Source organism: Mustela lutreola, chromosome 7 (genome assembly GCF_030435805.1).
Source record: "Mustela lutreola isolate mMusLut2 chromosome 7, mMusLut2.pri, whole genome shotgun sequence".
NCBI classification, from domain to species: Eukaryota; Metazoa; Chordata; class Mammalia; order Carnivora; family Mustelidae; genus Mustela; species Mustela lutreola.
Window position 1 is genome coordinate 68,896,531 of NC_081296.1, and position 26,469 is coordinate 68,922,999.

At 47.8% G+C, this 26,469-nt stretch overlaps 1 protein-coding gene across 7 annotated transcripts in view; it reads left to right on the forward strand.

Annotated features, from left to right (window-relative positions):
* STARD9 (StAR related lipid transfer domain containing 9) overlaps nucleotides 1-26,469 on the forward strand; it is a 123,861-nt gene that overhangs the window by 83,040 nt on the left and 14,352 nt on the right. For 5 of the 7 annotated variants that reach the window (XM_059181293.1, XM_059181294.1, XM_059181297.1 and 2 more), the window contains 8 exons: nucleotides 159-241; nucleotides 377-480; nucleotides 5,639-5,826; nucleotides 6,291-6,756; nucleotides 8,558-18,796; nucleotides 18,983-19,156; nucleotides 19,571-19,754; nucleotides 20,128-20,265. In XM_059181293.1, the coding sequence (XP_059037276.1) occupies nucleotides 159-241; nucleotides 377-480; nucleotides 5,639-5,826; nucleotides 6,291-6,756; nucleotides 8,558-18,796; nucleotides 18,983-19,156; nucleotides 19,571-19,754; nucleotides 20,128-20,265 (11,576 nt within the window). Of the gene's footprint in view, nucleotides 1-158; nucleotides 242-376; nucleotides 481-5,638; nucleotides 5,827-6,290; nucleotides 6,757-8,557; nucleotides 18,797-18,982; nucleotides 19,157-19,570; nucleotides 19,755-20,127; nucleotides 20,266-26,469 lie in introns of those variants that run through there. The other 2 variants (XR_009355527.1, XM_059181299.1) reach the window with 2 other exon arrangements.

The window sequence follows — 26,469 nt, forward strand, 5'->3', positions numbered from 1 at the left end:
CAGTACGTATGCTGTGCAATATCCAGTGACTCTAACTGACTCAGACCTAAGTTATCCACTTGTTGAGGGCAGGATTTTGTCTTCCCGAAGAGCGCCCTACTTGTAATACACACTCAGAATGTGAGCTGTTGGTTAATTCTTACCTGTCTCTGTCACAGGAGCAGTCATAACCCTGGGGAAAGCACAGAAGTTCCGATTCAACCACCCTGCAGAAGCCGCTGTCCTGCGGCAGAGAAGGCAGGTGAGTGTGCTGCGATTTCAAGTTGGCTGCCAGCCTCCCTGCTTCTCCTTTTTGAGGGACAAGGTTGAGCTTTGTCTCATTCTCTTGAGTTGGGGGTGGTGAGAGCAGCCTCACCGCTTTCTTCCTTGTTCCCAGGTCGGAGAGGCTCTCGGTGGCAGTGGCTCTTTGGAATGGTTGGACTTGGATGGAGATGTCACCGCCTCCCGGTTGGGTCTCTGCCCTTTGCTTTGGAAGAAAAGGTGAGAAACATGTGCTCCTTCCACTGTGGAACCTACTGTTCTTACTTCTTGGTCTCTTACAACATGGAGCTGGATAAGGGAGGTGAGTGTAGTAGCCAAGCTGTGAGTGAGGCCTGCACAAGTGACTGAGGGGAACCGAGCTAGCTGCTTAGCTTGTTTTTGGCAAGGAAGCAGTCTTGGCCCTCATTCATTTCCTGTTCAGTATTGTAACTTTCTTCATCACTGGAAGGAGTATATCATTTGATATTTACTATGGCTGCTTTCTTCTGTCAGGATTTGAATGTGACTTGTTCACACATATCTTTGAAACTGCTTCTGAACTTACCTCCCTGTGTTCCCCTTTAAATTCTGGACTGCCTGTGAGCTCATAGCGTGTGTCAACTTCCAGGACTATGGCTTCCTCTAGGTGTTTAAAGAAAGTGTGGGACTCAGAATCCTTTTTTTCCCTCAATACCAAGGGTCCCGAACTACACATAAGAGGGTCAGAAACCCCTGGAACAATGTGCAAATATCTCAGGATTCTACCCTCTCAAACCCACTTCGCCTGCATTGTGACCATGAAAGCTTGGAGTCAGAATTTTCTATGTGATTGGTGGCAACCACTTTTCTTCTTCATAGTCATTGATCCATTCTACATAGAATGCCCTTCCCAGATCTACATGTCTCATAAGTCAGATACTGGGAAAAGGGTATCTTTCCTGTAAGTCAAAGTAGTCTCTGACCTGGGGACATTCTATAGAAAATGCCAGCAGGAGACTCAGTGTCTGTGAGACCACTGGTATCGGGAGGCTGCCCAGCATCATGAACATGGAGCTCTGGGGGGTTCTGATGGCCCTTTCCCCTGGTGCCTTCGAGAGATATAGCTGCTCTGTTCTCAGGCCAGGAGTATTTGCTGGCAGCTAACGACAGTCTTGGGTCTGATCTTGGTGGTGAGGGACATTAGACATAGGAGCAGAAGTGCTGTGATGCAGAGAGCATAAACAGCAGGCAAGTCCTCACATGTGGGCTGCTAAGGACCAAAGGATGAGGCAGAGTTGAAGGCAAGATTGCCCCAGTATTGCATGACAGAGGACTCTGTGGGGTGACAGGGAAGCTGGGAGAGGTGACACAACTGGAGTGTATCAAGGCCAAGGTGGATTAAGGGGCAGCTGGAGCTTTTGTTTTGTCAGAGTACAGTCATGAAAGGAGGCCTTGTCTTAGGTCAGGTTTCTGCTGGGAAGATACACTGGAGCTCTGTCTTTCCCAGAGTTCACAGGTATATAGGGAACAGCTCTGCAAGTTAACGAGCTGTGGTATTGAAAAGTCGTATTGGAGTTGGATAAAGCTGCATCACATCCTGAATTTCTTTCTTTCTTTCTTTCTTTCTTTTTTTTTGAAGAAATTTTACTTATTTATATGACAGACAGAGAACACAAACAGGCAGAGTAGCAGGCAGAGGGAGAGGGAGAAGCAGGCTCCCCGCTGAGCATGGAGCCTGACATGGGGTTTGATCCCAGGACCCCGGGATCATGACCTGAGCTGAAGGCAGTCGCCCAGCTGACTGAGCCACCCAGGCAGCCTGATGTCCTGATTTTCTGAAATAAAAGCTCTGTGGCCCTGGGCAAGTTACTGAGTCTCCAAGTCTGTTGGCTCACCCTAAGTAAGGATACCACCATCTGTCTCCAAGAGATCTGTGTGATAGGTTTTGAAAGAGCAAGTACACACAGAGTGCTTTGCCTGCTACCTGATGCTGCCAGCCCTGTGGCTAGAGGCCCCTGTGTAGAGCTGTCCAGGTACACAGCCTCCCTTTCATTTTCATGCCTCCCACCTTGTCCCAACTGACCCATCCACTCTAGAGAACACTGCCTTTTTAAAGTCTTTTCAGCTCGATAGCCCATGGGCACTGACATGACCTTTCAGCAACACCAAGAATGCACCCTTTCATTTGGAGAGGACAGAGAGAGATTGGAGAATTCAGGCCTCTCCCACTCGCTGCCTCCAGTCTTTAGCACCAGCTCCAGGAGCCTGCGGTCCTACGCAGCTCCAGTAGCTAGCATCTGTGTGTCAAGCCCTGGTGGAAGTGAGGTGGAATGGGGCCTGGTGGAGAGAACCCAGGAGAGAGGAGAAAACTGTATGTTGTCAGCTGGGCTCCCAGACTTGGTTCGTGACTGTGTCTCCATGAGAGTCTCATCTGTTCCGGTGGGGTGGGCTCTAAAGCCTCTCTTTGTCCTAGAATTTTCTTCCCTCGTTTTTCTCTCTGGAGGAGCACTCATGGAGAGCCTGCAAAGCTGGAGCCAACTCCAGAGCCAGAGGAGATTGGCCAGCCTGCCTCTTTTTTCCCTTTGCAGTAGTGATGTAGACCAGAGAGGAGTTTGTCCTTGAAAACTGTTGCATTTTCCCCTTTGGAATTTGGGGGGCTTGACGATAAGTGCTTAGAGCCTGGGAGACCCTGTTGCTACTGCCACTGCCACCTCAGTGAGTACACATTGCTGCAGAAGCTGTCAGGCCTCAAAGCAGCTGGGAGGGCTGGGAGAGAAGGTTCGGGAGGATGTGGTGGAGTCCAGCAAGCAGCAGGGAGATGCTGGAGCCACCCAAGATGAAGGGCAGTCATCTGATAAAGGTCCTTGGCTGGCAGGTAACTGAAGACTCGCCAGTAATAATCTACCCAGATGTGTAACACGAGGTTGGTATTTTTTTTTTTTTCCACCTGTTTTCTGGGTGGAAAAGCACATCTGACTGATGTGCTTAGCTCAGGAGCCGTTTTTCAGTCTATTGGCATGTGGCATCTCGGGTGAATGTGCTGTGTCTCTGGTGCTCATTCCAAACAGCTTCCCCTTGCAGGTCTTGTTGGTGCTGGGAAGCAAGCTGCACTGGGTCTGCAGAAGGTGACTGGCTAGCTGCTGGGGGAGGGGTAGAGGGAGTTGTCTACTCTGGAGAAGCAAATTGTGAATATGAGGATTTGGGAGACAGGGAGAGGAGGAAGTTGTGAATACCATCTGGGAATTAAAAATAAAGATGCCCTTCCTGCTCTTTGCATCTGATGTTCTGAGCTTTAGATGGGTTCTTCTAAGAGTCTTTAATGGTCATGTTTGTAATTCAGCCATATCTGTGGTCAGACAAAATTTGGAGCAGTAATGCATGTACAAAATGTTTCCCATCAGCAGCCTTTTCTAACTGTTTGGTGTTAACTGGTTTTCGTCCTAATTGCTGTCCCTAGTCTTTTGCCTCACATGTGACAAAGGGTGCCTTTCCTCTTTTCTGTACATTCCATTGTGTGTATTTGGCCTTTTGGCCACAGCAGTCAGCACCAGTTTTCCCCAGAGCATACTCAATATCTGGGCCTGTCCCACGTCCTTGGACCCATTGTAGATTGAGTCACCTCATAGCCTCCTTCCCAGGGAAGAGATTGCTACCTCCTACCCATACTCTGCCCCTCCCCCATTTATCCTTCACTCTCCTCTGAAGGCTGTATTAAAAAATCACAATCTCTTCTACGACAGAGGCAGCAAACTTTCTGTAAAGGGCTAGATAGTATTTTAGTATTTGTGGGCCATAAATTTGTGTGCAGCTCCTCAAGCAGCCTAGATAGTACATAAGTGAATGAATTTTCCAATAACAGTTTATTTACAAAAACAGGCAGTGGACCACATTTGGCTCACAGGCTATTGTTTATGGACCTCTGCTTTGATATGCCTCTGTGATTTCATTCTGTTCTACAAAGTAGTAAATGTAAGCCAGGTAAATGAACCCCCTAGAGTACTACTGCTCAGACTATCTAGTGTCAAGTCATTAAGTGGGCCTTGAAGAGGCTTGGCATCCTGGGACTGGAATGAAGGCTAAGGGCTGGTGAAAGGAGAGCAGATTGGGTCTTTTTTGTTAGCCCACGACACACCCTACTCCTACAACCCAATCCCTCCCAGTCACACCCTATTTCTACAACCCAGAAGGCCCATGCAGTTGACTCCTTTAGAAACCCAAATGACAGAGATGGAGAGACCCTGCTGTGAGGTCCTTGCAAAAGAGGCCATGTGTGACCAAGGGAAAAGCCATACAGGTAGAAGCTGTCAGTCTTCAGAGGAAGACTGTATCTCATCCATGGCCACACAGGAACCTGCAGTATAAAGCATGACTGCAATCTAGAATTCTTTTCAAACTTTGTATTCTGGACAATTCCAAATACACAACCAGTCATCAAAGCATGGCTAATCTTGTTTCATTTATATCCTCACTCACTCCCTTTCCACTCTCCCCTGTTCTCCCCCAGCTGGGTTTAAATAAATCCCAGACTGTTTCACCAGTAAGTATTTCAGTGTGTATCTCTGAAAGTCATGATAGAAGTCTAAAACTCTTGAACCCTATTCTTGGGCTCATTCACTGAGAACTGCCCTCGAGTGAAGACCAGCTCTCCTCCGGGTCTCCAGCCACACACACAGGTGTGGTGTACATATAAATTCTCTCTTCTCTGTATTGGCTGTCTCCTACTCCCAGCTCACAGAGGGTTTCTGTTTCATAAAATGGAGATAGAGTCACAATCTCTGAACATGTAGGAGACTTTGTGTTCCCACAGTGTTTGTTGGAGCTTCTGTTCTACTGTTTCCAGCAGGTTTTAAGTTTTTAATTCTTTTTTTAAAGGACAAAGATTCTTGATTTAATTAAAATGTTTGTGTTTTTTTTTTTTTTTTTTTTTTTTTTTAAAGATTTTATTTATTTATTTGAAAGAGAGACAGTGAGAGAGAACATGAGTGAGGAGAAGGTCAGAGGGAGAAGCAGACTTCCCATGGAGCTGGGAGCCTGATGTGGGACTCGATCCTGGGACTCCAGGATCATGACCTGAGCCGAAGGCAGTCGTCCAACCAACTGAGCCACCCAGGCGCCCCAAAATGTTTGTGTTTTTTAAAGCTGCTTTACTTTCCTGGTCATTTTCCTTAACCAGAATGAACCTGTGTTTCTGGTCAATTCACAGTCTAAGAATATGCTAGTCTAAAGACCATTCTCACCTCCTGCACTGTGACATCATGAACTGCCTGTGACAGCATGCCTGTGTGTCCCAAGTTGCCAGAAGTTCAAAGCCCTCTCTGCTCTGTTGAATTCAGGGCTCTCAGGAAGGCTTAGACTGCCACTGGTTTGTCCTGAACTGGGTTTGCATTTCACTTGGGTAACCCCGGCCCCTCTGTGATAGGAGAGTGCTGGAAGAGCAGAGTGACGAGGACCACCAGCCACAGAGGGCTGGAGAGGCGCCCCGCAGGGCCCAGATTCAGCAGCAGCACTACGTGGGGGATTTGAGGCAGCGAATCCTAGCAGGACAGATTAGAGCCAAGCAGGATCTGGAGTTGGACCAGGCGCACATCAGCCGGCAAATTAAAGACAGTAGGTGCCCACTGCTCACCATGTCTGCTTCACCTTCTCATCTCTTCATTTTCATGCTTCCACATCCTTCTGTATTCTCTCCTTTGTTTTCTTTGTGATATGATGGAATCTTTGGTATTAGGTGTTCTCTCCCCTCTTTTAGAAACCAGAGGCTCTTATGAGGGGCTAGAAGCAAGAATAAGGAAGCTAGCTTCCTTACTGCCCCTCAGAGTGATGGGCCCCCTGCTCTCTCCTCACATGCACATTTTATCCATGCTTTGCTGCCTGCGCCAGCATGTGCTAAGGCCTGGGGGCTTCCTTCCCTAGCCCTGTGGTAAGGGGGCTGGGTAGCTCTCAAGTGCTGGGTGCCTGGCCAGCATTTTGCCTCCATTAATGTCCAGCCACAGCCAGAATTGTCTGAGTCTAGGCTGCACAGGCAGGGAGGGAGGTGCTGACTTTCTCTCACAGGTGTCTTTGGTTCCCAGAGCAGGAGTGGCTCTTCAGAGAAGAAACTTGGCTAGCTGGCTTGCAGCAGCAGCAAGACCACGTGGCAGAGAAAGAACTCAAGGCCTGTGTGCCACCTGGTGCTTGGCTTCAGGCAGATCCTGAGACTCCACTATCCCCACTGGTCCGAAGCCAGAAGAGGGAGGTGCGACTGCAATTTGGGTGCCGGAAAGTACTTCGGGCAGCACGGCGGGACATCCGGCGAAGAAAGGCCTTCTTCCAGCTAGAGAGAATCATCAGCAAGCAGAGGCTGCTGGAGGCCCAGAAGGGACTGGAGCGGCACACGGCATTGTGCTGGATCCAGGATGACTGCACCCAAAAGCCCCCACACCGGGTACCCAGCACTGATGCCATGGTACCAGGGCCTCAACGTGGAAGCAGACGGACAGGTTGCAGTTCTTTGAGCCTCCGAAGGCTCTGCAGCCTGTACTTTCCCCACCTACACAGGTACAGCCAACAGTGGTCTCCTGAGATCATTGACCGAGGTTTACAGCCTTGTTGCTCAGGAGGTGTTCTTTACTTCCCAGGGCCTCAGTTTCTCAGTCTGAAATGGAAAGATTTGCCTACTCCTCTCTTCCCCACCACTTTTCCCACCTCTTTTTTTTTTTTTTTCCCTACCTTTTCCCTCTTTTGACTACTCTTCTTTCTCTTAGGTGAGATCTAAGACTCAGGCTTTTACCTTCTCCTAATCTGAGTGGCAACTCTTGCTGCTTTGGTGATATCTTCCAAGTAAGAATCTCAGCCTCGTTTTTCACCTGCTCTTTAGACCCTGGCTATCCACGTACATCTTTTTGTGTTTGTTCTGCCACCCCCTTCATCTCATGTCTCCTCACACCAGACTCGGTTCCTACACGCTTCTTCCTTCTCCCTCCCACCCGTCTGTTCTGCCACCCCCTTCATCTCATGTCTCCTCACACCAGACTCGGTTCCTACACGCTTCTTCCTTCTCCCTCCCACCCGTCCTGCCACCCAAAGTAAGCTTCCTGACCCTACCTTCCAACTGGTAAGCAAGTGGAAGGCTATCTTGCTGACTCTTGGGTCCAATTTGGGATCTTCCTTTTTTTTTCTCCTTTACTCCTTGCATTCGGTCAAGGTGATGATGGAGCAGGGGACTGTGTCTACTTCTTTATATCCTCCAGGCCCAGCTGGGGTCTTGCCCATAGCATGTTTATAGTTCATGTCTGTTGGTTCTGTTTGCTCACCTTTCTGGTCTTCAGAGTACTAGGCAAGTACTAGGCAGGTTTTGTGGGTTTTTTTTCTGCCTTTTTATTAAAATTTTTCAAACATAAACTAAGTTGAGAGGATAGTATGCCTGTCTCCCACATTCAGCAATTAGCAAGATTTACCATGCTTGCATTAATTTCCTTTCCTTTCTTTTTCTGATGAAGTATTTTTTCTAAAGATTTTATTTATTTGACACAGAGAGAGAGATAGAACACAAGTAGGCAGAGAGGCAAGGAGAGAGGGAGGGAAGCAGGCTCCTTGCTGAACAGAGAGCCTGATGCAGGGCTCGATCCCAGGACCCTGAGATCATGACCCAAGCTGAGGCTTAACCCAATGAGCCACCCAGGTGCCCCTGATGAAGTATTTTTAAAGCAACTTGTAGACATCGTGTGATTTCTAAAAAACAAGGACGTTTCTTATAATCACATTGTCATTGTTCACCTAACAAATTAAGATCAGTTATTCAATATAATCTAAAACCTGGGCCATATCCAATTTCTCTGATTTCCTCAAAAATATTTACAGTTGTTCAAATTAAGATACAAGTAGGGTTCATATACTGCATGGGACCTTTTAAGTTCCTTATAATTCTTTTGGTTTCATTTTTATTTCTTCATATCATTGCTTTGTTAAAAGTGGATCAGTTCTGTAGAATATGCCACTTCATAGATTTGCCTGTTTGATTCCTTGCAGTATCATTTAGATTATTCCTCTGTTCCTCATATTGACTATTAATGGAAGTTTTCCCTAAAGGCATGTTTAGATTCAGATTTGGTTCAGTCCTTTTATAAGATAAAGAATTTGAGTGACAGAGTATAGCTGGGCCTCTTTGAAGCCAAGACTGTAGTCCACAGGTGCTTTTTGTACCTGTAGAGCTTTTCTCTGACCTCAAAGGCTAGAGGGTCAGTGACATTGGCCTAGTCGTTAACCTCTTGTAGAGCAAACTAAATGGGACTTTATATTCCCTCTGTGAGTAGGAAATAGGGACCTTTTATTTTCTGAACTGGCTTTCCTTTCTCCACAGTATTTTCCTGAATCGGGACCCCTCCACCGTGTTACCTCCTATGCCTGATCCTACTGACCAAATATCAGAAAAAATTCCATCAGAAGAATATTTGCCCCAGGCTGCTTCTTACCCTCCAAGGACAGGATACTTCAGTAAGAATGCCCTCTATTCCTCAGGCAAGGGGCATCTCTGCATTGCTAAAGGGGCCTTGGCAAGGAAAGGAACCTCAGCGTCAGGCACCGCCCTCACTGTGAGTTCTGAATCTACCAGCATCCAGGAAATGGAAAGAGTGGGTAAGCAGCCCTGTTGGATGGTGTCCCAGAGCCTAACATCTCTGGATCATTCAGCCTACAAGCTAAAGCCAAGGGATGAGCCAGATGCACTCACCCCTTACACCTGTACCAGGAGGGGTAGGGAACCAGCAGACCCTGACCACACACAAGCAAGGTGGCAAAAAGAAGGGAACCTTGGGACCCACAAGACTTATAAGGGAGCCTGTTGCATTTCCTCATGTCCCCGTGGACCCAAACAGGCATCTGGGCATGGAAAGGCAGCCAAGACTTTCTGGGTGGAATCCAAACCACCACCTCCAACCAGGGCATCCAAAAAGCAGCAGAGGGTTATGGTCAAAAGTCAAAAGTCCTCCTTTTTGCTTCCTGGCAGCCCTTTGAGGGGGCAACACATTGTGGGAGATCCAGACTCCACATCCTCACTCACAGATTTCAGCCCAAGCGTGGACCACATAAGAGAGAAAGATGGTGATTTATCTGATGTAGATAGCAGTTACTCTGTGGATTCTCTCTCTTGTGTCTACACCAAAGCCCTAATGAAACCGCTAAAGCCAGAGGACCCCCAGGAGAAAGAACAGGATCTCCCAGAGCCAGAGAACTCCGAAAGTGAGGATGGCCAAATATCTGAGGACTCACTGGCTGAGAAGGGGTATGAGAGCCCACCAGACAGCCCAAGGAGTAGTTATCTTCCCAATGGCCATGGCCACCGTAGGGTCAGAGTGAGAGCCTCTGTAAGGGGCTTCACCGCATCCTCAAACAGTGGACTATTCACCCAAACTCAAAGGAGCTTTTCCCTGGATAGCTTGCTTGATGCCCAGGAGGAACTGAGGGAAGATCAGCAAGAGGAGCCTTTCTTTAGTTCAGCGGATGAGATGCCCACAGAGACTTTTTGGCACCTACAGACCTCCAGTCTGCCCACAGCCGACCAGGAGGCAATGTACAACCTTGGTCCCATCCACCATGGAACAGAAGCCAGGCTGGATGCCATCCTGCCAGGGAGCAGTTCATTTTACCTTGGGCCCCCACCCCAGCCCCGCTGTGAGCAACCTGAGTCAGAGATGGAGGCAAGCTCCCCTGAACAGGCAAATGTACTCCAAGGCCTGCAGCTTTCAAGAGGGAGCCCTCTGTTGTCCATGGATTCCTGGTTTTCCTGTGACTCTAAGATCAATTCCAGCAGCCCCTCAGGAATAGTGGGTTCTTTATGTCCAAGTCCTGAGGTCCAGGAATCTCAGCCCTGTGGATGGGAGAAGCCTGGAAATTGGCAAAATATGGAAGAACTAAAGCCACAAGGGGCAGAAACACTCCTGCCCTACAGCTCCAAACTGCCCCGAGGTGGTGCTGAGCTGCCCGGCCATGTAAGCAGCATGTACGCAATCCCTGCTTCTGATACTTCTAGGCTGTCACTCTGGGGGTCTTACAGGCTTCTTCAGCCACGAGTTGCTGGCATCTTTCGGACCAAAGGTATCTCTGACACAGCCCAGGAGGCCAACCCTGAAGTATCCAACAACTCCAGTGTGCCAAGCATTTTGGCTGCCACAGAGGCAGTTTGGGTGAATAGTCCTCATGTAGGCAGCGCCCAGGAGAGGGACTGGGCTGCCCTTCAGCAAAAGTACCTCCTTGAACTGTCCCATCCTGTGTTGGAGGCTGTTAGAGAATCCAGGCCAGCTTTCTCCTCCCTCGAAGAAGACTCTGTCTCCTTGACCCAAGCTTCTGGCAAAGAAACAGATACTCTATTGCCAGTTGGTTCTGGGGTATCAAGTAGTCTGGATTTCAACAACCTTCCTATCCATTTATCCAAAATTAGATGTTTGAGAGCAGAGAAAGAACAGGACAGTTTGAGTGCTGAGTTAAAAGGGACTTCAGATTCCTTTATAACTAGAGAGAAAGAGGTGAGTCATAGTGGAACTTACTCAGCCGATGTAGAATCATTGACTTCTGGAATTACAAATGCACCAGTCTTTGCAGGAAACAAGATAGCAAACTCTATGACTGAAGCATGTGAAGCCAAGCAGAACAGCTTGGAAGAGTCTTCTCACAGTAGTGGGAAACCTCAACTGATCACTTCCTCTGATGAATACTTTTTCCAGAGGAGCCTTTGTCATGGTCATGTCTCCATAGCCACTAAAAACCACTTGCCCCAGGGCTGGGGTTCTCTTAGGGAGAATAGTGCAGGCCAGGAGGGGCAGTTCAGTCCCAGTGGCTACCCATGCCTTCAGGAAGAGAAGGTAGACTATCAGGAGAGCTCCAGGGAAGTGGTTGGAAGACACCCAAGCATTTCATTTGCGTCAGGTCCAAAGCGGTACCCTCACTCTGCCACCTGGAATCCATTCCTGTCTTCCTTAAAGCCACCTCCCTTGGAGACATTCTATGTGACCAAAAGCCGGGATGCCCTGACAGAAACTGCCTTAGAGATCCCGGCTTGCAGAGAATCAAGAGTGCCTTCCCCACCCCCAAGAGAAGCCTGGGGCTTTGGTCATGACCATCAGGTTCTCCAAAATATTTATTTGAAGAATAATTGGCCAGTGCTATTACAAAACCAGAATTCCAAGATTGCCTCATCTCAGCAGGTTACAACAGGGAGGCCATTTGATCTGAACACCAAGGAAGTTAGCAGAGAAAGAGGGCAGGGCCCTGGTAATATTGAAGAAGAAAGCCATAATTCAGTTTATTTTTTTGTTGCTCAGAACAGACATTTTCTTTCATCTACTAGCACAGGAGTATGTGAATTTGAAAATCAAGTTGGAATTTTAAATGAGCACAGCCTTTCAGAGCACAAGGAGGGAGAAAAGGCCACTGTACAGTCCTACTGCAATGTTTGCTCAAGCCGTTCTAGGTCTAGGAAGCCTCTCCTTATTTGTGAGTCTGAGGCAGATGAGGAAGAAGAGCAGGATCATGATGTAGTCCTAAGGCAGACTCAGGCCTTTGATATGAACAGACAGTTTCCTTCTGGGGCCAGGTCCGATTTCATCTATGAAACCATCAATTTAGCCCTTGACAAGGACAGGCTGGGGGAAACTGCTATTTCTTTGCAGTCCAGATCAGTACATCATAGAGTAAGTAGCCCAAACATGATGGCCCCGGATGAGAGTCTAGCTCACAAGGCTGAGAGGAAGAATGAATCTGGGCTTCTTGGGAAAGCTCTCTATTCCAAAGGCCACTCAAAAGAGTTTAAGCTTCCACAGACAGAGTCTACATATGAAAGATTCCAGTCAGTTACATGCTCTCAGGAAAAAAAACTGAGTGAATGTAAGGGCCCTGGAAGGTCACAAGTAATGTTAAGCCCTAAAGAAGAACCTTCTGAAAAGAAACAAAATAAAAGAGTCAACAATGCTGATGAAATGGCCAGGCTAATCAGGAGTGTAATGCAGCTGGAAAGTGGCATCTTGGAAATTGAATCCAAGCAGAATAACAAGCCAAATGCTTCTCACTCACCGGGAGTCAAAAAAGAGTTTGTGTTCCAGGACTGGAGGGACCAGGAGATGGCTGACTATGTCCTGAGGCCAGGCAGCTTTGGAAACCACATGTTTTTGAAGGATCAACCATCTCCAAAACAGAGAGATGATGTTACCTTTAGGGATAACACAGCTGGAGAAATGGAGGTTAACAGTAGCATTGGGAAAGGTCCCTGGGTCGAGAAAACCACCTTGTACCCCTTCAAGTCAAGAGAATGTGTAGAAGACAAGTTTGCGAAAGAGCACACTCTCCTAACTGTATTAGACACACCCTCCCGGGACACATTTGGTGATGTAGGGACATGTACAGCTGGTAGAGTGTTCGCAGGCATTTGTGCTGATCCAAGAACCAAGGCATTGGCTGGTGCTCTGCCATTGCAACTGAGCCCCAAGATGTCTTCTAAGAAGGAGGCCAAAGCAGGGAATGCATCTGCAAGCTCCAGAGGACAGCCCTGTGGCTTGGGAAGTCTTGAGGAACTGGAAGTTGTGGAAAGTTTTTGGGAAAGCCAAGTTGCCAAATATATAAGTAGTTGTAAGCAAGAGGAACCCAAAGTTCAAGGCAGAGTTGAGGAGATGGCTGTGCGAAGTGGAGGGAGCCTACAAGAGGAAAACACAGTGATCTTGTCAACTCAGAAACTTTGTAGCCCAAGCTGGCATTGTATGGGTATATCTTCCAGCCAGGAGATTGGCCCAGTGCTGAGTTGGCGAGACTCCTCTGCAGTTCCTCATGGAGACCTGAGCAGTACCTTGTCCTTGAATTGTCCAAGGCTGCCAAGAGACTGTCTTCATGCACGTGATACTGTAAGCATCTCTTCAGTTGACTATGTGCTGGATCCCACAATGTTGAAAATGTCTGACAGTGCCTTGGTAACTGGAGCAGGGTGTCAGAATCTGAGTGGAGAGCTCCAAAGCCACAGTCCCCAGGGAAATGTTAGAGGGGGCTCCTCCTTGGTACACTCTGCTTGGTGTGGGTCTGTGACATCCACAGCCATGGAATCTCATGGTCAATCCCATGTATCAGAGAGCATTCCCCTGCTGGCAGAGGGCCACAGATCAGCAATTACCCAAGACCAAGGAGAGGACCTCAGAAGCATCTCAATGGGTTTGAGTCCCAGAGAGGGTTTTGTTTCTGAAGCTGAGGAAGCTGTACAAAGAGAAACAGAAAGAACCAGTTCTCTGAATAGGGTCTCTAGCCCATTTGAACAGAAGGCCCACTGCGTCTTAGAAGAGGGTAACAGGCAAGGCCAGCAGGTGAGGCAGAAGGCAGAGAAGGAGGCTAAAGACCTCAGTTCTCCTAGTGGCCCTTTCTCAGCACCTGTGTCCCTGCCAAGGGTGCCTCACCCACAGCACTGTGCTCATACTTCCACGGGCCATGCTATGTTGGAGATCAGACAAGCAAAGGCCCAGGGAAAGCAGCTTCATGACTTTGGGGCTGAGGACAAAATTCTTTCTTACTATCAGACTTCATTAGGACCTGAATGTTCTTCAGGGCCCCCAGGTGGGTCTCAGAGTCCACAAAGGGACCAGTTAGTGTCAGACAGGACCGGGAATGAGGCTGAAGCACAAGGATTTCATGTGGCATCTCTCTCTGCTACATCAGGACATCTGTTGACTAATGAGAGGGAAGTTCCTCAGGCCACACCCCTCCCTGAAGACAGCTTTCAACATCCACCCAACATGGAGACTAAAACAGGGCCCTGGCATCCCTCACAGACTTCTTCCCATGCAGCCCCAACTCTAGGCAAAAGCCATTGTGCTGGAGAACTGAGACATTTTCTGGGAACTGGTGAACGGTTTCTGTGTCACTCTTGTTCTGAAATCACAGAGAAAAAGAAGAAAGCACCCCGAACACCTTCCTCTTCTGATCCTGTGGGCTCAGGCAGCTTTCCGTCAACAGTTATGGAGGACAGGAGGGAAATATCAGAGGAAGTAGTGGCTCCCTTTTCTTGGGCCCCTAATGACGACCCTGGCATGATTCCGCACGGGGGAAACCAGTTAGCTCCATGGGAGACTGCAGGGGCCGTGCGCCCTGATGGTCAGGAGTGCAGCCCAGTGCATCAAGATCCTAGAATTCTAGATACCACTTGTGGGGGAGGTTCAGGTAATTTTTTAGTGGCTGCACAGGGAGGAAAAACAACCTATTTTGAAAGTCAGCTTGTGACCTGTGATGTTCAGAATTCTGTCAGCCTCTCAGTGCATACCCTGGACCACGGGAAATGCCTTGAGGCTTCCACTGGCTTAGAAGAAGGGGAGTCAAATCCCAGACAGGCTACCATCCTGTCTAGAGTCCTGAGGAGTGTTGCACCAGAAGCTGCCTCGCAGCAGTGTGTGAAGTGGAAGGAGAATGTTGGTTGTGGGCTGGCAGAAGCCCACAGTGCTGGCAGCGAGCGTCCCAGACTGACTCCATTGCCAGATCAAAGACCTAGTTTGGGTCCTGGGGGAGTTCAGGAGCAGGCCCAGTGCAGGTGCCCACAGCAGACTTCCTTTTGTGTTGTCTTCTTAGGGAACATTGAAAGCAGCAGGACTCTTAGTGCATCTGGGGGACAGGAAGACAGCAGAACAACTCCTTGCAATCCTCAACCTGTCACTTCTCTTGCCTGTTTCTCACTACCCTCCACTTTACCATGTCATAGGGATGGTGACCTGGGAAAGGAGAGTTCCAAGGCTGCCCCACAAACTCTCCAGCCACCCTGCATAGTGCCTTCCAGAGCCTGTGGAATGGATGAGAGAGGAGAGAGCTATGCTGGGGAACTTGAAGTGCTCTTGGCACCTGGTCTTGAGCCCAAAGGCATTCATAGAGAAATAGGGCCAACAGACAGCAGCACTCTGGAGCCTTCTACTTCTGTCCTATCTATGGCTCAAGGGGACAGCACTCTGGAGCCTTCTACTGCTGTCCTATCTATGGCTCAAGGGGACAGCTCCCCTTCTGTATCTCATGTTGGGACAAATTCACTGAGCCACTCAGTGGCTGATGGAAGCTCAAGGTTGGTAGAGTATCCTGAGAAAAAGGATGCTGAGAAGAAAGCCAGCACAGAGCTTGAGGCTGCCTTTTCCTCTGCAGGCACATGGTCTGAGCCACTGAGGATGTTTCTGGACAGCTCTGGAGGTGACCAGAGTAAACAAGAGTCTCAAACCAAACCAGAACCACCTTTAACAACTGAGAGACACCACACCCTGGATTTAAGTGAAGGGCCTGTTGAGAGTGAGCTTCTGGGGGAACCACAGCATGGATATTTAGGAAATGCAATCCAATGCCTTCCAGAAAAGCCACAACTTTCCACTAAGTCCAGAGATCACAGTGGCTTGGATCCCAAAGCCACGTTTGTAGCAAAGTTAAAACACATCTGCAGGCAGCAAGCTGATGGGCCCTGGGAGGAGGAAGAGCAGCAGAGAGATCAGGCTTCAGGTTGTGGTAAAGAGCCTGCCCAGGGCAGGAATTCTCAGCCTTCTCATGAAGTTGGCTTAGACAGCTGTCAGATTAGAGATGCAGGCAGAGAGGAGGCATGTGTAGCCAAGGCCTCTGTGTCTAAGCTTTCATCGGGCTTCAAAGACTCAACTAGCATGCCTTTGGAGCAAAGTGAAGCCCCACAGCCCACACCCCCGAGCCCTGGCCTGCCTGCCTCTGGCACAGAGCAGCCAGCTCCCCCAAGCAGGGGCTCACTTCCTGTGATTGCAGTCGTCTCTGGCCCCAAACACTCTAGGTCCTCCCTCAGACCACAGTTCTCTGTGGTCAGCTCTTCCCGGTCTCTTCTGGAGCTGAACATGAGTGTGGAGCCTCCTTCCCCCACAGATGAATATACACAGGAGCCTAACAGATTGTGGTTTCCACATACCAGGGACTATTTCTCAGGTAATTCAGCAGTGAGAACATCTCTGAAAGCTGAGGGCTGCGGTCAGAGAGCCCCATCTAACTTGGACAATAGCACTGCTGACCACGGGCCCCCCAAACCTGCCACCCCTCCTTACCCAAGGTCATCAGCTCTCTCTTGCATGCCAACCCCTGATTTCATGACCAGTTGGACATCTAGTACCCTGGAAGAGACCTGGAAGGAAAGTCCAGAGAGACTGGGTAGCCAGGCCAGGCCAGAAAAGTGGCACTCTAAGGCAGACAAAGGAATGTTACACTTTGACTCCAGTGACATCCATCCCTACATCCTATCCTATCCAGAGGGGCCTGTGCAGATCGGCTGGAAGCAGTATGTGTTTGGCAATGCAGTGGATGTCTCCTCTGGCCAGACACCCCAGAGCCTGATACCATCAAACATGGCCCATTGTTCAAGCATGGACAATGGCCTAGAACACCAGAACTCTCCACTCTCCTCCCACCTCAGCACCTCTGCCAATGCCCGGGACCTGTCGAGCCCACACAGTGTGGGAAATGCCCAGGGTTCACGTGAGGCCTGGGAAGTATGGGGCTCCTCATTTGCTTTGGGGAACCTCCACATCCTGAAGAGCCCTGAGGGAGCAACCGCCAGTAAGGGTCCTGACAAGAGAGCGCAGTTCCTGGGAACCCCTGATGAAGCAGGCTGGCTGAGGAGGGAGCCTCTCTTGGCTGAAGGGAGTGCTGCAGGTTCAGTAGATGAGATTACGCTGCTGTGTCCATCAGAGGCAGGTGGTCCTGTGGGACCGTCCAGGATGGGCACCTTGGAGCAGGGCACACAGACCATGGGGTGCAGTCTCCGCTGGAGCTCCACCGACCTCTCTGCTCAGCCAGAAGCCAATGCAGTGCCAGGCTCTGGTCTGGTCTCCTGGACCAGCATGCATAATCTGTCTCTCCACCTCTCACAACTGCTGCACAGCACCTCAGAGCTGTTGGGAAGTCTTTCCCAGCCAGGTGTGGCTGAAAAAGAACAGAACATCAAGAGGGAGATCCCAGATGAGGTGACACAGGCCCTTATGATAGACGGCTGTACTCAGACCACCATGGACAAGGGCATCCAAACTGACCTGGCCTTACCACCTCTGCACCTTCAGGCCCCAGAGGCCAACCCTCAGGAGGTCAACGTGGTCCTCGAAGTGCTGGGCTCAGATATTCCCACCATGTCTCAAGAGCAGGGCTGTGTCACAGGGATACTTCAGAAGACAAAGGCAGAGGAAACGACATGGAAAATGGCAGCGCCTTCAGAACTTCAGGAAGAAAGCACTCACTGCAGGCCCCAGAGCCTTCCGGCACCCACGTTATCCCACTTGAGGTTTCAGAAAGCTCACTTTGGGCAGAACCTCCCTTCTGTGAGCCCTCAGGCTTCTCCTGATGACTCCCTACCTCCCAGTTCCCAGCCAGAGGATCCCTCCTGCCTGGCTATTGGTAGCCTGAGCCTCAGTGGCTCCCAATCCCCAGAGCCCTGCCCCAGTGCTGTGGAGTCTGTCAGGGATCCTAAGGTCAAGAAGGAGCTGGGCACCATGGGAATGTTTTTGGTGGACAGGGCCTCCTCCCCAATCCTCACGCTTAGTGCCAGCACCCAGGGGTTAGGGCTCCCCGCAGACTCTTTGTCACTCACAGCCCCCTCAGCATGTCCTTTGGAAGGCCACCAGGAGCTTGTCTCCAGCCCAGACCTCCTTGACACCTCCAGGCCTCTAGTGGATAATCATTCTCAAAGCACTGATGAGGCAGGTGGCTCCCAGCAAGTGGGGGTTCCATGTGGGGAAGGCAAGAATCCCTTAGAAAGGAGCGATGGCAGGTCATTCCTTGAGATGAGCCTCCCAGGCAGCCCACTACAGAGCCCCAAACTCCCAGTCTGTTTCTTAGGGCAACTGCCTCAGCAGCTTCAGCCCAGGACCACCACCTTGGTCCAAAGAGAACTGCCAACACCCTCACTGAGGAGCACAAGTCAGAGGCTGGCTGATGGCTTTGTGCCAGAGGACCTGGCTTCCTTAGAGGACAGCCTAGTGAGCAGTAGGGGGCCAAGTCAATGGGAGAGCAAGACAGAAAATGGAGGTGAGGGTCCAGCATTACCAGTGGAGCCACAGCCCAGTCTGGACTTTCCATCTTCAAGGGGAGGCCTCCAGCCCCTCAGCCCCTGCCCTGTCTCCGAGTTTACTGATACAACAGGGCTCCAGGCTTCCACTTTGGGCCCGACTGAGGCCTGCCAGTCTGAGGTGCTGCTGTGCCCCACTTCCCAGGTGTGCAGGGCCCCTGACCCCCAGCATCATGGCCCGAAGGACTTCCCAGTGCATAACAAATTTCCTCGGTGTGGGGTTCAGAATGGCTCTCCTGGGGAGCTAGGTGTGATGGAGTCACTGGAGATCAGATGTGATCTGAGCTCTGGAGAGCAGGGACAGAAGCCCCTACAACCTCCTGATGACCAGAGCCGGGATCCTCAGTTGTCCCAGCGGGATCAGATCCCCCTGCAATCTGGGGCCCAGAACCTCTCACTCAGCATGGAACTCACAGAAGCAAAACTGCACCGCGGCTTTGGGGAGGCAGATGCCCTGCTGCAGGTGCTGCAGAGTGGGACAGGGGAGGCGCTCACTGCTGAAGAGCCTGTGCGGTCCACCTGGGAGGAGCTCTATGCCCGGTAAGGGCCCCCAGCCTGGCGGGCAATGGCGAGAGGTGGGCTGGAGGAGAATCAGAAAAGGCTAATAGCTGGCTATACCGTTTTCCCCCGCTAAGCTCTGGAATCTTCTGGGGATCAGAGGTAGATCTTAAGATGGAGGAGGGCATTCAGGGCCAGTTTCAGTGAATCAGTCACATTTCGTCTCAGGCAAAAACAAACGATTGAGACCCTCCGGAGAGAAAGGGCTGAACGACTTCAGAACTTCCACTGGACACGGAGCCTCCAGCCCAACAGGGATCTCCCCACCCGGGACCCCGACCTACCCAGCAGGCGCCGAGAATACCTGCAGCAACTGAGGAAGGATGTTGTGGAGACCACCAGGTGAGGGTGGACCCAGAACCCCACAGAGAGCAGGTTGTGTATAGGGTGAGAGGGCTGTGGGGAGCAGGGCTTGGAGAGAGGAGGATACAGCTTTCTTGGACAGGAGTGATTCCAGGAGTGGGTCCCATGCTTCTGTGGGCAGGTGGAGGTGACTGTGGGAGAATGGGACAAGGGAAAGAGGAGGATGTGGGAGGGCATAGGGTGAGGACAGGGGACAGGTCATGGGAGAGGGTGGGCAGAGCGGCTGTAACCTACCATGTAAGACAGTAGGCCTGAGCCTCAAAATGCGTTGTAAAACCAAACTGTAGGCAAAGAGAGGATGGTGTTGAATAGGTCTGGGATGAGCAGGCCAAGGCTGTCACCCACCTGCCCATAATGTTAGAGGGCATCTCTCCACCCTATGGTTTTCCTCAGGAGCCCAGGGTCGGCATCACGGTCTGCTCACCCCGCCTCTGACATAGCACTGATGCTGCAAGAATACCAGCGTGCTCGCGAGGAGGCCAAGGTGGAGATTGCCCGGGCCCGGGCCCGGCTACGGGAGCGGACTGAGCAGGAGAAGCTGAGAATCCGCCAGCAGATCATCTCCCAGCTGCTGAGGGTGGGAAGTGGGACAGGCCGGTGATGTCGGGGTAGTTCTAGAGCAGATGTCAGACTGGGTCAGCCTTCACTGGAGCTGCCTCTGAGTCAGGATGTGGTAAATGGAGGAAGGTGTCAGACTCCTAGTACCAGCTCAAAGCTGTGCTCACTCTTTTTCCATGTCATCCTGCTCTGACCAGCTCCTGTCCCAAGGCCAGAAGCTGGGAGGAGGCAGCTTTGGTTTTTAGTTGGGGTAAGCTTGTGGGGAGGCCTGAGGGTTTCAGGTTGAGGTGGGAGGTGCTGGGTGATGGGGAGGTGAGGACTGGTGGTGTCGGGTGGAGTGGGGGTAGTGGGTAGGTTACACCAGAAGCTGGTTGACATCCCCCTGTCCTCAGGAAGAAGAAAAGCTGCATACCCTGGCCACGTCCAACTCCCTGTGTACCAGCTCCAATGGAAGCCTCTCCTCTGGTGTTACTTCTGGCTACAATAGCAGCACAGCCTTGCCAGACCAGCTTCAGTCCCCAGACAGTGTGGTGAGTAGGCAGATGCTAACAGTGAGTCAGGGGCCAGAACGGAGGCAAGAGTTGGGGCAGGAAATTCTCCCTCCTGGAGGCCGCTGCTGACATGAGCCCTTCTTGTGGATGAGAGGTAGCCTTTGGTTTTAGTTTTGTCTCTTACTTCCTGTTTGTTCATCCAACAAGTGTTTATTTTGTAGGTAGTATTTTAGGCCCTAGGGATATAGCAGTGAGAAAAACCATGTACAGCTTATTTAGTGCCTATTTAATCACCATCTCAGTAAGTTATATGAAGAAGGGGTACTAAGCCAATATAAAACGGGATCTGATCTAGTCTGGTAGGTCAACAAAGGTAGTCTGAAGAGGGTGCCTTTTAAACTGAGATCAGGAGGGGTGAAAGGCAGTTAACAGAAGAGGTTAGTGCTGGGGGGTCAGGTGTCAGGAGAGATGGGGGTGGGAGCGCAGTCTTCCAGGCAGAGGGCTTGGCAAGTGAGGCCATGAGGGAGGAAGAGTTGGAGGAACTAATAGAAGGCTGGTGTGGCTGGAGAATAGTGAGACAGGAAAGGGAAGATCACATAGACTGTTGTGAATTCTGGCCCTTTTTGGATCCATGTGATCATGTTACTTCCCAGAAGCTGCTGTAAAGCTTTGAAGCAGGGGAGCAGGATGATGAGATTGCAGGAGAAGGGGGCAGAGCAGCTGTGGGTAGAGCCCAGTGAGAGTTGCCCATCGCCTTGTCAGGAGCCCTGGCAGTGAAGCCCAGCACAGAGAGTGCTGTGGACAGAGAGCATCCCCAGGATACAGGAGCCCGTTGCCTGTGAGAGGAGGGGACAGGGTGGAGCTGGGAACAACACACACTTCTGGCTTGAGCAGCTGAGGGGACCGTGATGGCGACAGTACCTTGGAGCATTGGAGGAGGACAGGTTTTGTGGGAAGCATCATCAATCTGGTTTTCCTGGGTTTAGAGTGCCTGTGAGAAAGGCGAGGAGAGCAGTTGGGAATATAGATATGGAGCTTAGGGGTAAGGTCTGGCAGGGATATAGAATTTGAAATTTGTTTTATATTAAACTTCACATAGTAAAAATAGTATTCAGACGGTAGCAAAGGACATATGATATCAAGTTCATCTTTCAGTCTCCTGTTTTCCCTCCCCCGAGCAGTCACACACCAGTATGGGGTATATTTCCAGAGGCATTCTGGACGACATTCTATGTTTTAATATCTATAAGAGTATACATATCTTTTTCTGTAAATTTTCTTGTTTTTTAGATATATTTTTCTTTCTCTTTAAAATTTTGTTATTTTTTGTTATATATTTTATTTATTTTTGAGAATGTGTGTATATTTCTAAAGTACATGAATGACAGCATACTGTATTTACCTGCTTTGTCCCTTTTCATCCTGAGGAATGTCTTTTGGATAGCACTGCACACTGGCAAATCTGCTGCTGACTCATCCTTTTTAACGGCTGATACAGTGTTTCCTTTTCCTCTTTGCATGTTAATAAATGTCATGTTTTTGCATAGATAATCTATCATATGGTATTTCTACCATTCATGTGGTAGAAAAGACAAAAAATATGGACATCTGTAAAGATATATAGGGCAGTACCTGTTCCCGTTGCCTGAGAACCTGGTCCTCCTCCTTCACTGACACCTCCGTCCCCTGGCCCCGAGGCAACAGTGCTGTTGCACAAGGGGGCTTGAATTCAGTCTTCTGCTGTTATGAACAGTGCTGCCATCCATAACTTTGTGCATGTGTCATTCTGTACATGTACAAATATACCTAGAAGTGGACTCAAAGAGTATATGTATTTGAGATCTTAATATTGACAAGTTTTCCCTCACACAGATGTACCAATTTATACTCCCACCAGCAACAGAAGAGAGACATGTTACCCCCATGCTCTCACCAAGTTGTTATCAAATGTTTGATTTTTGCTGAGCTATCTGTTCATATCTGTAACTCATTTCTCTATTTTTTTCTTACCAATCTCTGGAGTTCTTTTGGCAAGCTAGCCCTTTGTCTGATAGGAGTTACATTTGTCTCTGTTCTTGGTTCTCTTCTGACTTTGCTTATTGTGTTTGGAGCCATTCAGAAGTTTTTGTCAGTTTTTCTCTTAATTGTCTATGTTCTGATCATAATTAGAAACACATTCTTCAGATGTGGTATATATACACAATGGAATACTATGCAGCCATCAAAAGAAACGAAATCTTGCCATTTGCAACAACTTGGATGGAACTAGAGCGTATCATGCTTAGCGAAATAAGTCAAGCAGAGAAAGACAACTATCATATGATCTCCCTGATATGAGGAAGTGGTGATGCAACATCAGGGCTTAAGTGGGTAGAAGAAGAATCAATGAAACAAAATGGGATTGGGAGGGAGACAAACCATAAGTGACTCTTTTTTTTTTTTTTAAAGATTTTATTTATTTATTTGACAGAGAGAGAGATCACAAGTAGGCAGAGAGGTAGGCAGAGAGAGAGAGGAGGAAGCAGGCTCCCCACTGAGCAGAGAGCCTGATGCGGGACCCGATCCCAGGACCCCGAGATCATGACCTGAGCCGAAGGCAGCGGCTTAACCCACTGAGCCACCCAGGCGCCCCAAGTGACTCTTAATCTTACAAAACAAACTGAGGGTTGCTGGGGGGAGGAGGGTTGGGAGAAGGGGGCTGGGGTTATGGACATTGGGGAGGGTATGTGCTTTGGTGAGTGGTGATTCACAGACCTGTACCACTGGGGATAAAAATACATGTTTATAAAAAATTAAAAATTAAAAAAAAAAAAAAGAAATGCAGAATTGCAAGCCCTACTTGTGACCTCCTGAATAAAAGTCCAAATTTAATAAAACCTTAAAAAAAAAAAAAAAAGAAGAAACACATTCTTCATTTGAAAGTTCCAAAGAATTGCTCCTGTGATTTCTTCTGGAAATCACATGGCTTTATTTTTCATGTTTAAATCTTTGATTAAAAAAAATAAAATAAATCTTTGTTAATTTTGAATGAATAGATAGATAGATAGATAGATAGATATAGATAAATATAGATATATAGATATCAAGTTGTCCCTTTAACATTTGATAGTTCCTCTGGGCAGCTCATCTCTACCAGCTTAGGATGCCAACTTTTCTTATATAAGGTTTATAATGTGTTTTACTCCCGGTTCTTCATTTTCTGAGCTTTTTCCCCTTAAATTTATGTACTTGAAAGAGAGCAGAGCGAGTGAGAGAGAACTCAAGTGAGGGGAGCAGGCAGAGAGAGAGGGAGAAGTGACTCCCCACTGAGCAGGGAGCCCGATGCGGGGCTTAGTCCCCGGACTCTGGGACCATGACCTGGACTGAAGGTAGACACTTAACTGGCTGAGCCATACAGGTGCCCTTTTCTAGAGTATTTTTTCTTGTTTACTTTTTATATGAGATTTAAAATTAGCTTAACTAGTTCATTTATAAAAACTCATTCATATTTTTAATGGGACTTTGTTAAATTTATAAACTGATTTATATTTATATTTATAAACTGAGATTTAGGGAGAAATCTCATCTTATGCGATAGAATTTCCTAACCAAGGACATAGTAAGTTCCAGCCACCTTTGTGTGTTTAAAATTTCCTTGACATGTCTCACAATTTCTTGTCAGATTTATTCCTAAGTGTTTTATTTTTTGTTGTTACTGTTGTAACTGTATGTGTTTTATGTTATTTTTGTTACTGTTGTTTTGCCTTTGTATCTTTTGTATGGTTGTTTATTTGTATGTATGAAAGGCATTGATGTTTATTTTGTGTGTCCATATTGTTTTTTGGTCTGTTCTCTAGATCTGTACTAATACAGTAGCCACCATCATAGGTAAGCTATCTTATTTTAAATTTAATTAAAATCGAATCATAGCTTTTGCTCTTAAGTCACACAAGCCACATTTCACATGCTCAATAACCACATGTGGCTAGTGGCTACCATACTGTAGAGCCCTGCTTTCGATTTTTTTTTTAGGCATGAAACCACATAAGCTGCAAGTAGAGATGGCTTCCCCATTTCCTTTCTAATTTTTGTACCAGTATTTTCTTTTTCTTTTCTAAGTGCATTACCTAGTATTTCCAGCATAAATAAAATCATAGTGATGACAGTGACCATCCTTGTCTTCTTCCAGGCTTTATTAGGAATGCTTCTAGTGTTTCCCTATGTAAGCTGGGTGCTAGTTTTTGAGCTGAGCTAGATCTCTTTGGCAGTACTAAGTAAGTGTCCATCTATTCCTATTTTACAGAGCATTCTTACATGGAATGGTTATTTCAGTCTTTGGAGATGATCATCTGATGGGATAATATTGAGCCATTCTTGCAGTCTGGAATCAATCCTCTAATACATTGTGTACTTGTGCATATGCTCTATTATTTTAATGTGGTGTCAGAGTCTATTTGCCATGTCTTCAGGATTTTGCATCAGTATTTATGACTTTTTCCCCTGTAGTTTATGTTTTTGTAATAAGTTTCAGGTTTTGTTATCAGTGTTATATTTCTTTTTAGGAATAAAATGTTCCAGAATAGTTAAAAAGTAATGAAACTTTATACCTATTAAATTGTCAAAAATTAGAAAGTCAGATGTTGGCAGGACTTTTGGGAAATAGGAATCTTATAAGACTTATAAAGTTCTTATGATCCAGAAATGCTTGCATAGTTTATGAGGGTACATGTATGAAATTATTTATTAAAGCATTGTTTGAAGTGATAAAGAGTTGGAAACCATTTGAGAGTCCATCATTGGGAGAATGGATAGATAAAATGTGGTTGATATGGGGAACCTGGTGTCTCAGTTCGTTAACCGTCCAACTCTTGATTTGACCTTCATTCATGATCGCAGGGTTATGAGATCCACTCCACACTGGGCTTGGAACTTGCTTGAGATTCTCTCTCCCTCTGCTTTTCCCCGCCCCTGCCCCAGTATACGCATGCTCTCTCTCTGAAAAAAAGAAAGTGGTCTGATGAGATCAGGAGTTGATAAACAAGGCTCTTTGGCCAGACCAGGCCCTCTGCCTGATCTGATTTTGGTAAATGAAGTTTTACTGGAATATAGCCTTGCCTATTTATTTACATGTTGTCTGTGGTTATGTTTATGTTCTAATAGCAGAACTCTGAGTAGATGAAACCTACTCAAATGGTCCACAAAGCCTCAAATACTATCTAGACCTTTGCAGAAAAAGTGTGCCAATCCCTGGTTGAGATTTTTTTTATTTCTTTTGGAGTTTTTATCCTAATTTGTTAATTTCTGCTTTAAAAAAATTAATTCATTTTTCTTGTGATAATTTCTAAGTCTTGTCTTGTGGTCAGTAGTTTTGTGGAATGTGTTTGCTATCTTCTCATGATTAGATTGAAGTTATGCATTTTGGCAAGAATACCACAGTAACGATGTGCCCTTCTCATTTGGGGTTGCTAGATAAAGCAAAGAAAAACACAGGACATCCCTTAGAGTTTTAGACCAATGACAGATGATACTGTTGTGTAAGACTGTCTCCTGCAAATGCCTTATCCTTAGTACATTATAGCAGAGGGTGCTTGATGTCAATATGTCCTGTTGGTGGTGTTAACCTTGAGGTTACAGTGATGTCTAGGAGCTGTCTACTCAAAGTTACTATTTTTCTCTTTATAATTAGTAAACATTTGGCAGAGATACTTTTTTTTAAATTTAAATTTATTTATTTATAAAATAAACATATAATGTATTTTTATCCCCAGGGGTACAGGTCTGTGAATCGCCAGGTTTACATACTTCATAGCACTCACCATAGCACATACCCTCCCCAATGTCCATAACCCCAGTCCCCTTACCCAACCCTCCTCTCCCCAGCAACCCTCAGTTTGTTTTGTGTGATTAAGAGTCACTTATGGTTGGTCTCCCTCCCAATCCCATCTTGGCAGAGATACTTTTAAACTATGCAAGTATCCTGCTTTTCCTCAAGCTTTTGCCTACTAATTTGAGCATTCATCAGGGTATTTTGTTTGAAAAAAATTATTACTGTGGTTTTCTTTTAAGATTTAATTTTTTATTTGACAGAGAGAGATCACAAGTAGGCAAAGAGGCAGGCAGAAAGCAGGCCCCCACTGAGCAGAGAGCCCAATGTAGGGCTCGATTTCAGGAACCTGATATCATGACCTGTGCTGAAGGCAGAGGCTTAACCAACTGAGCCACCCAGGTGTTTTAATGGCAATTAAAATGGTAATTGTTTTAATG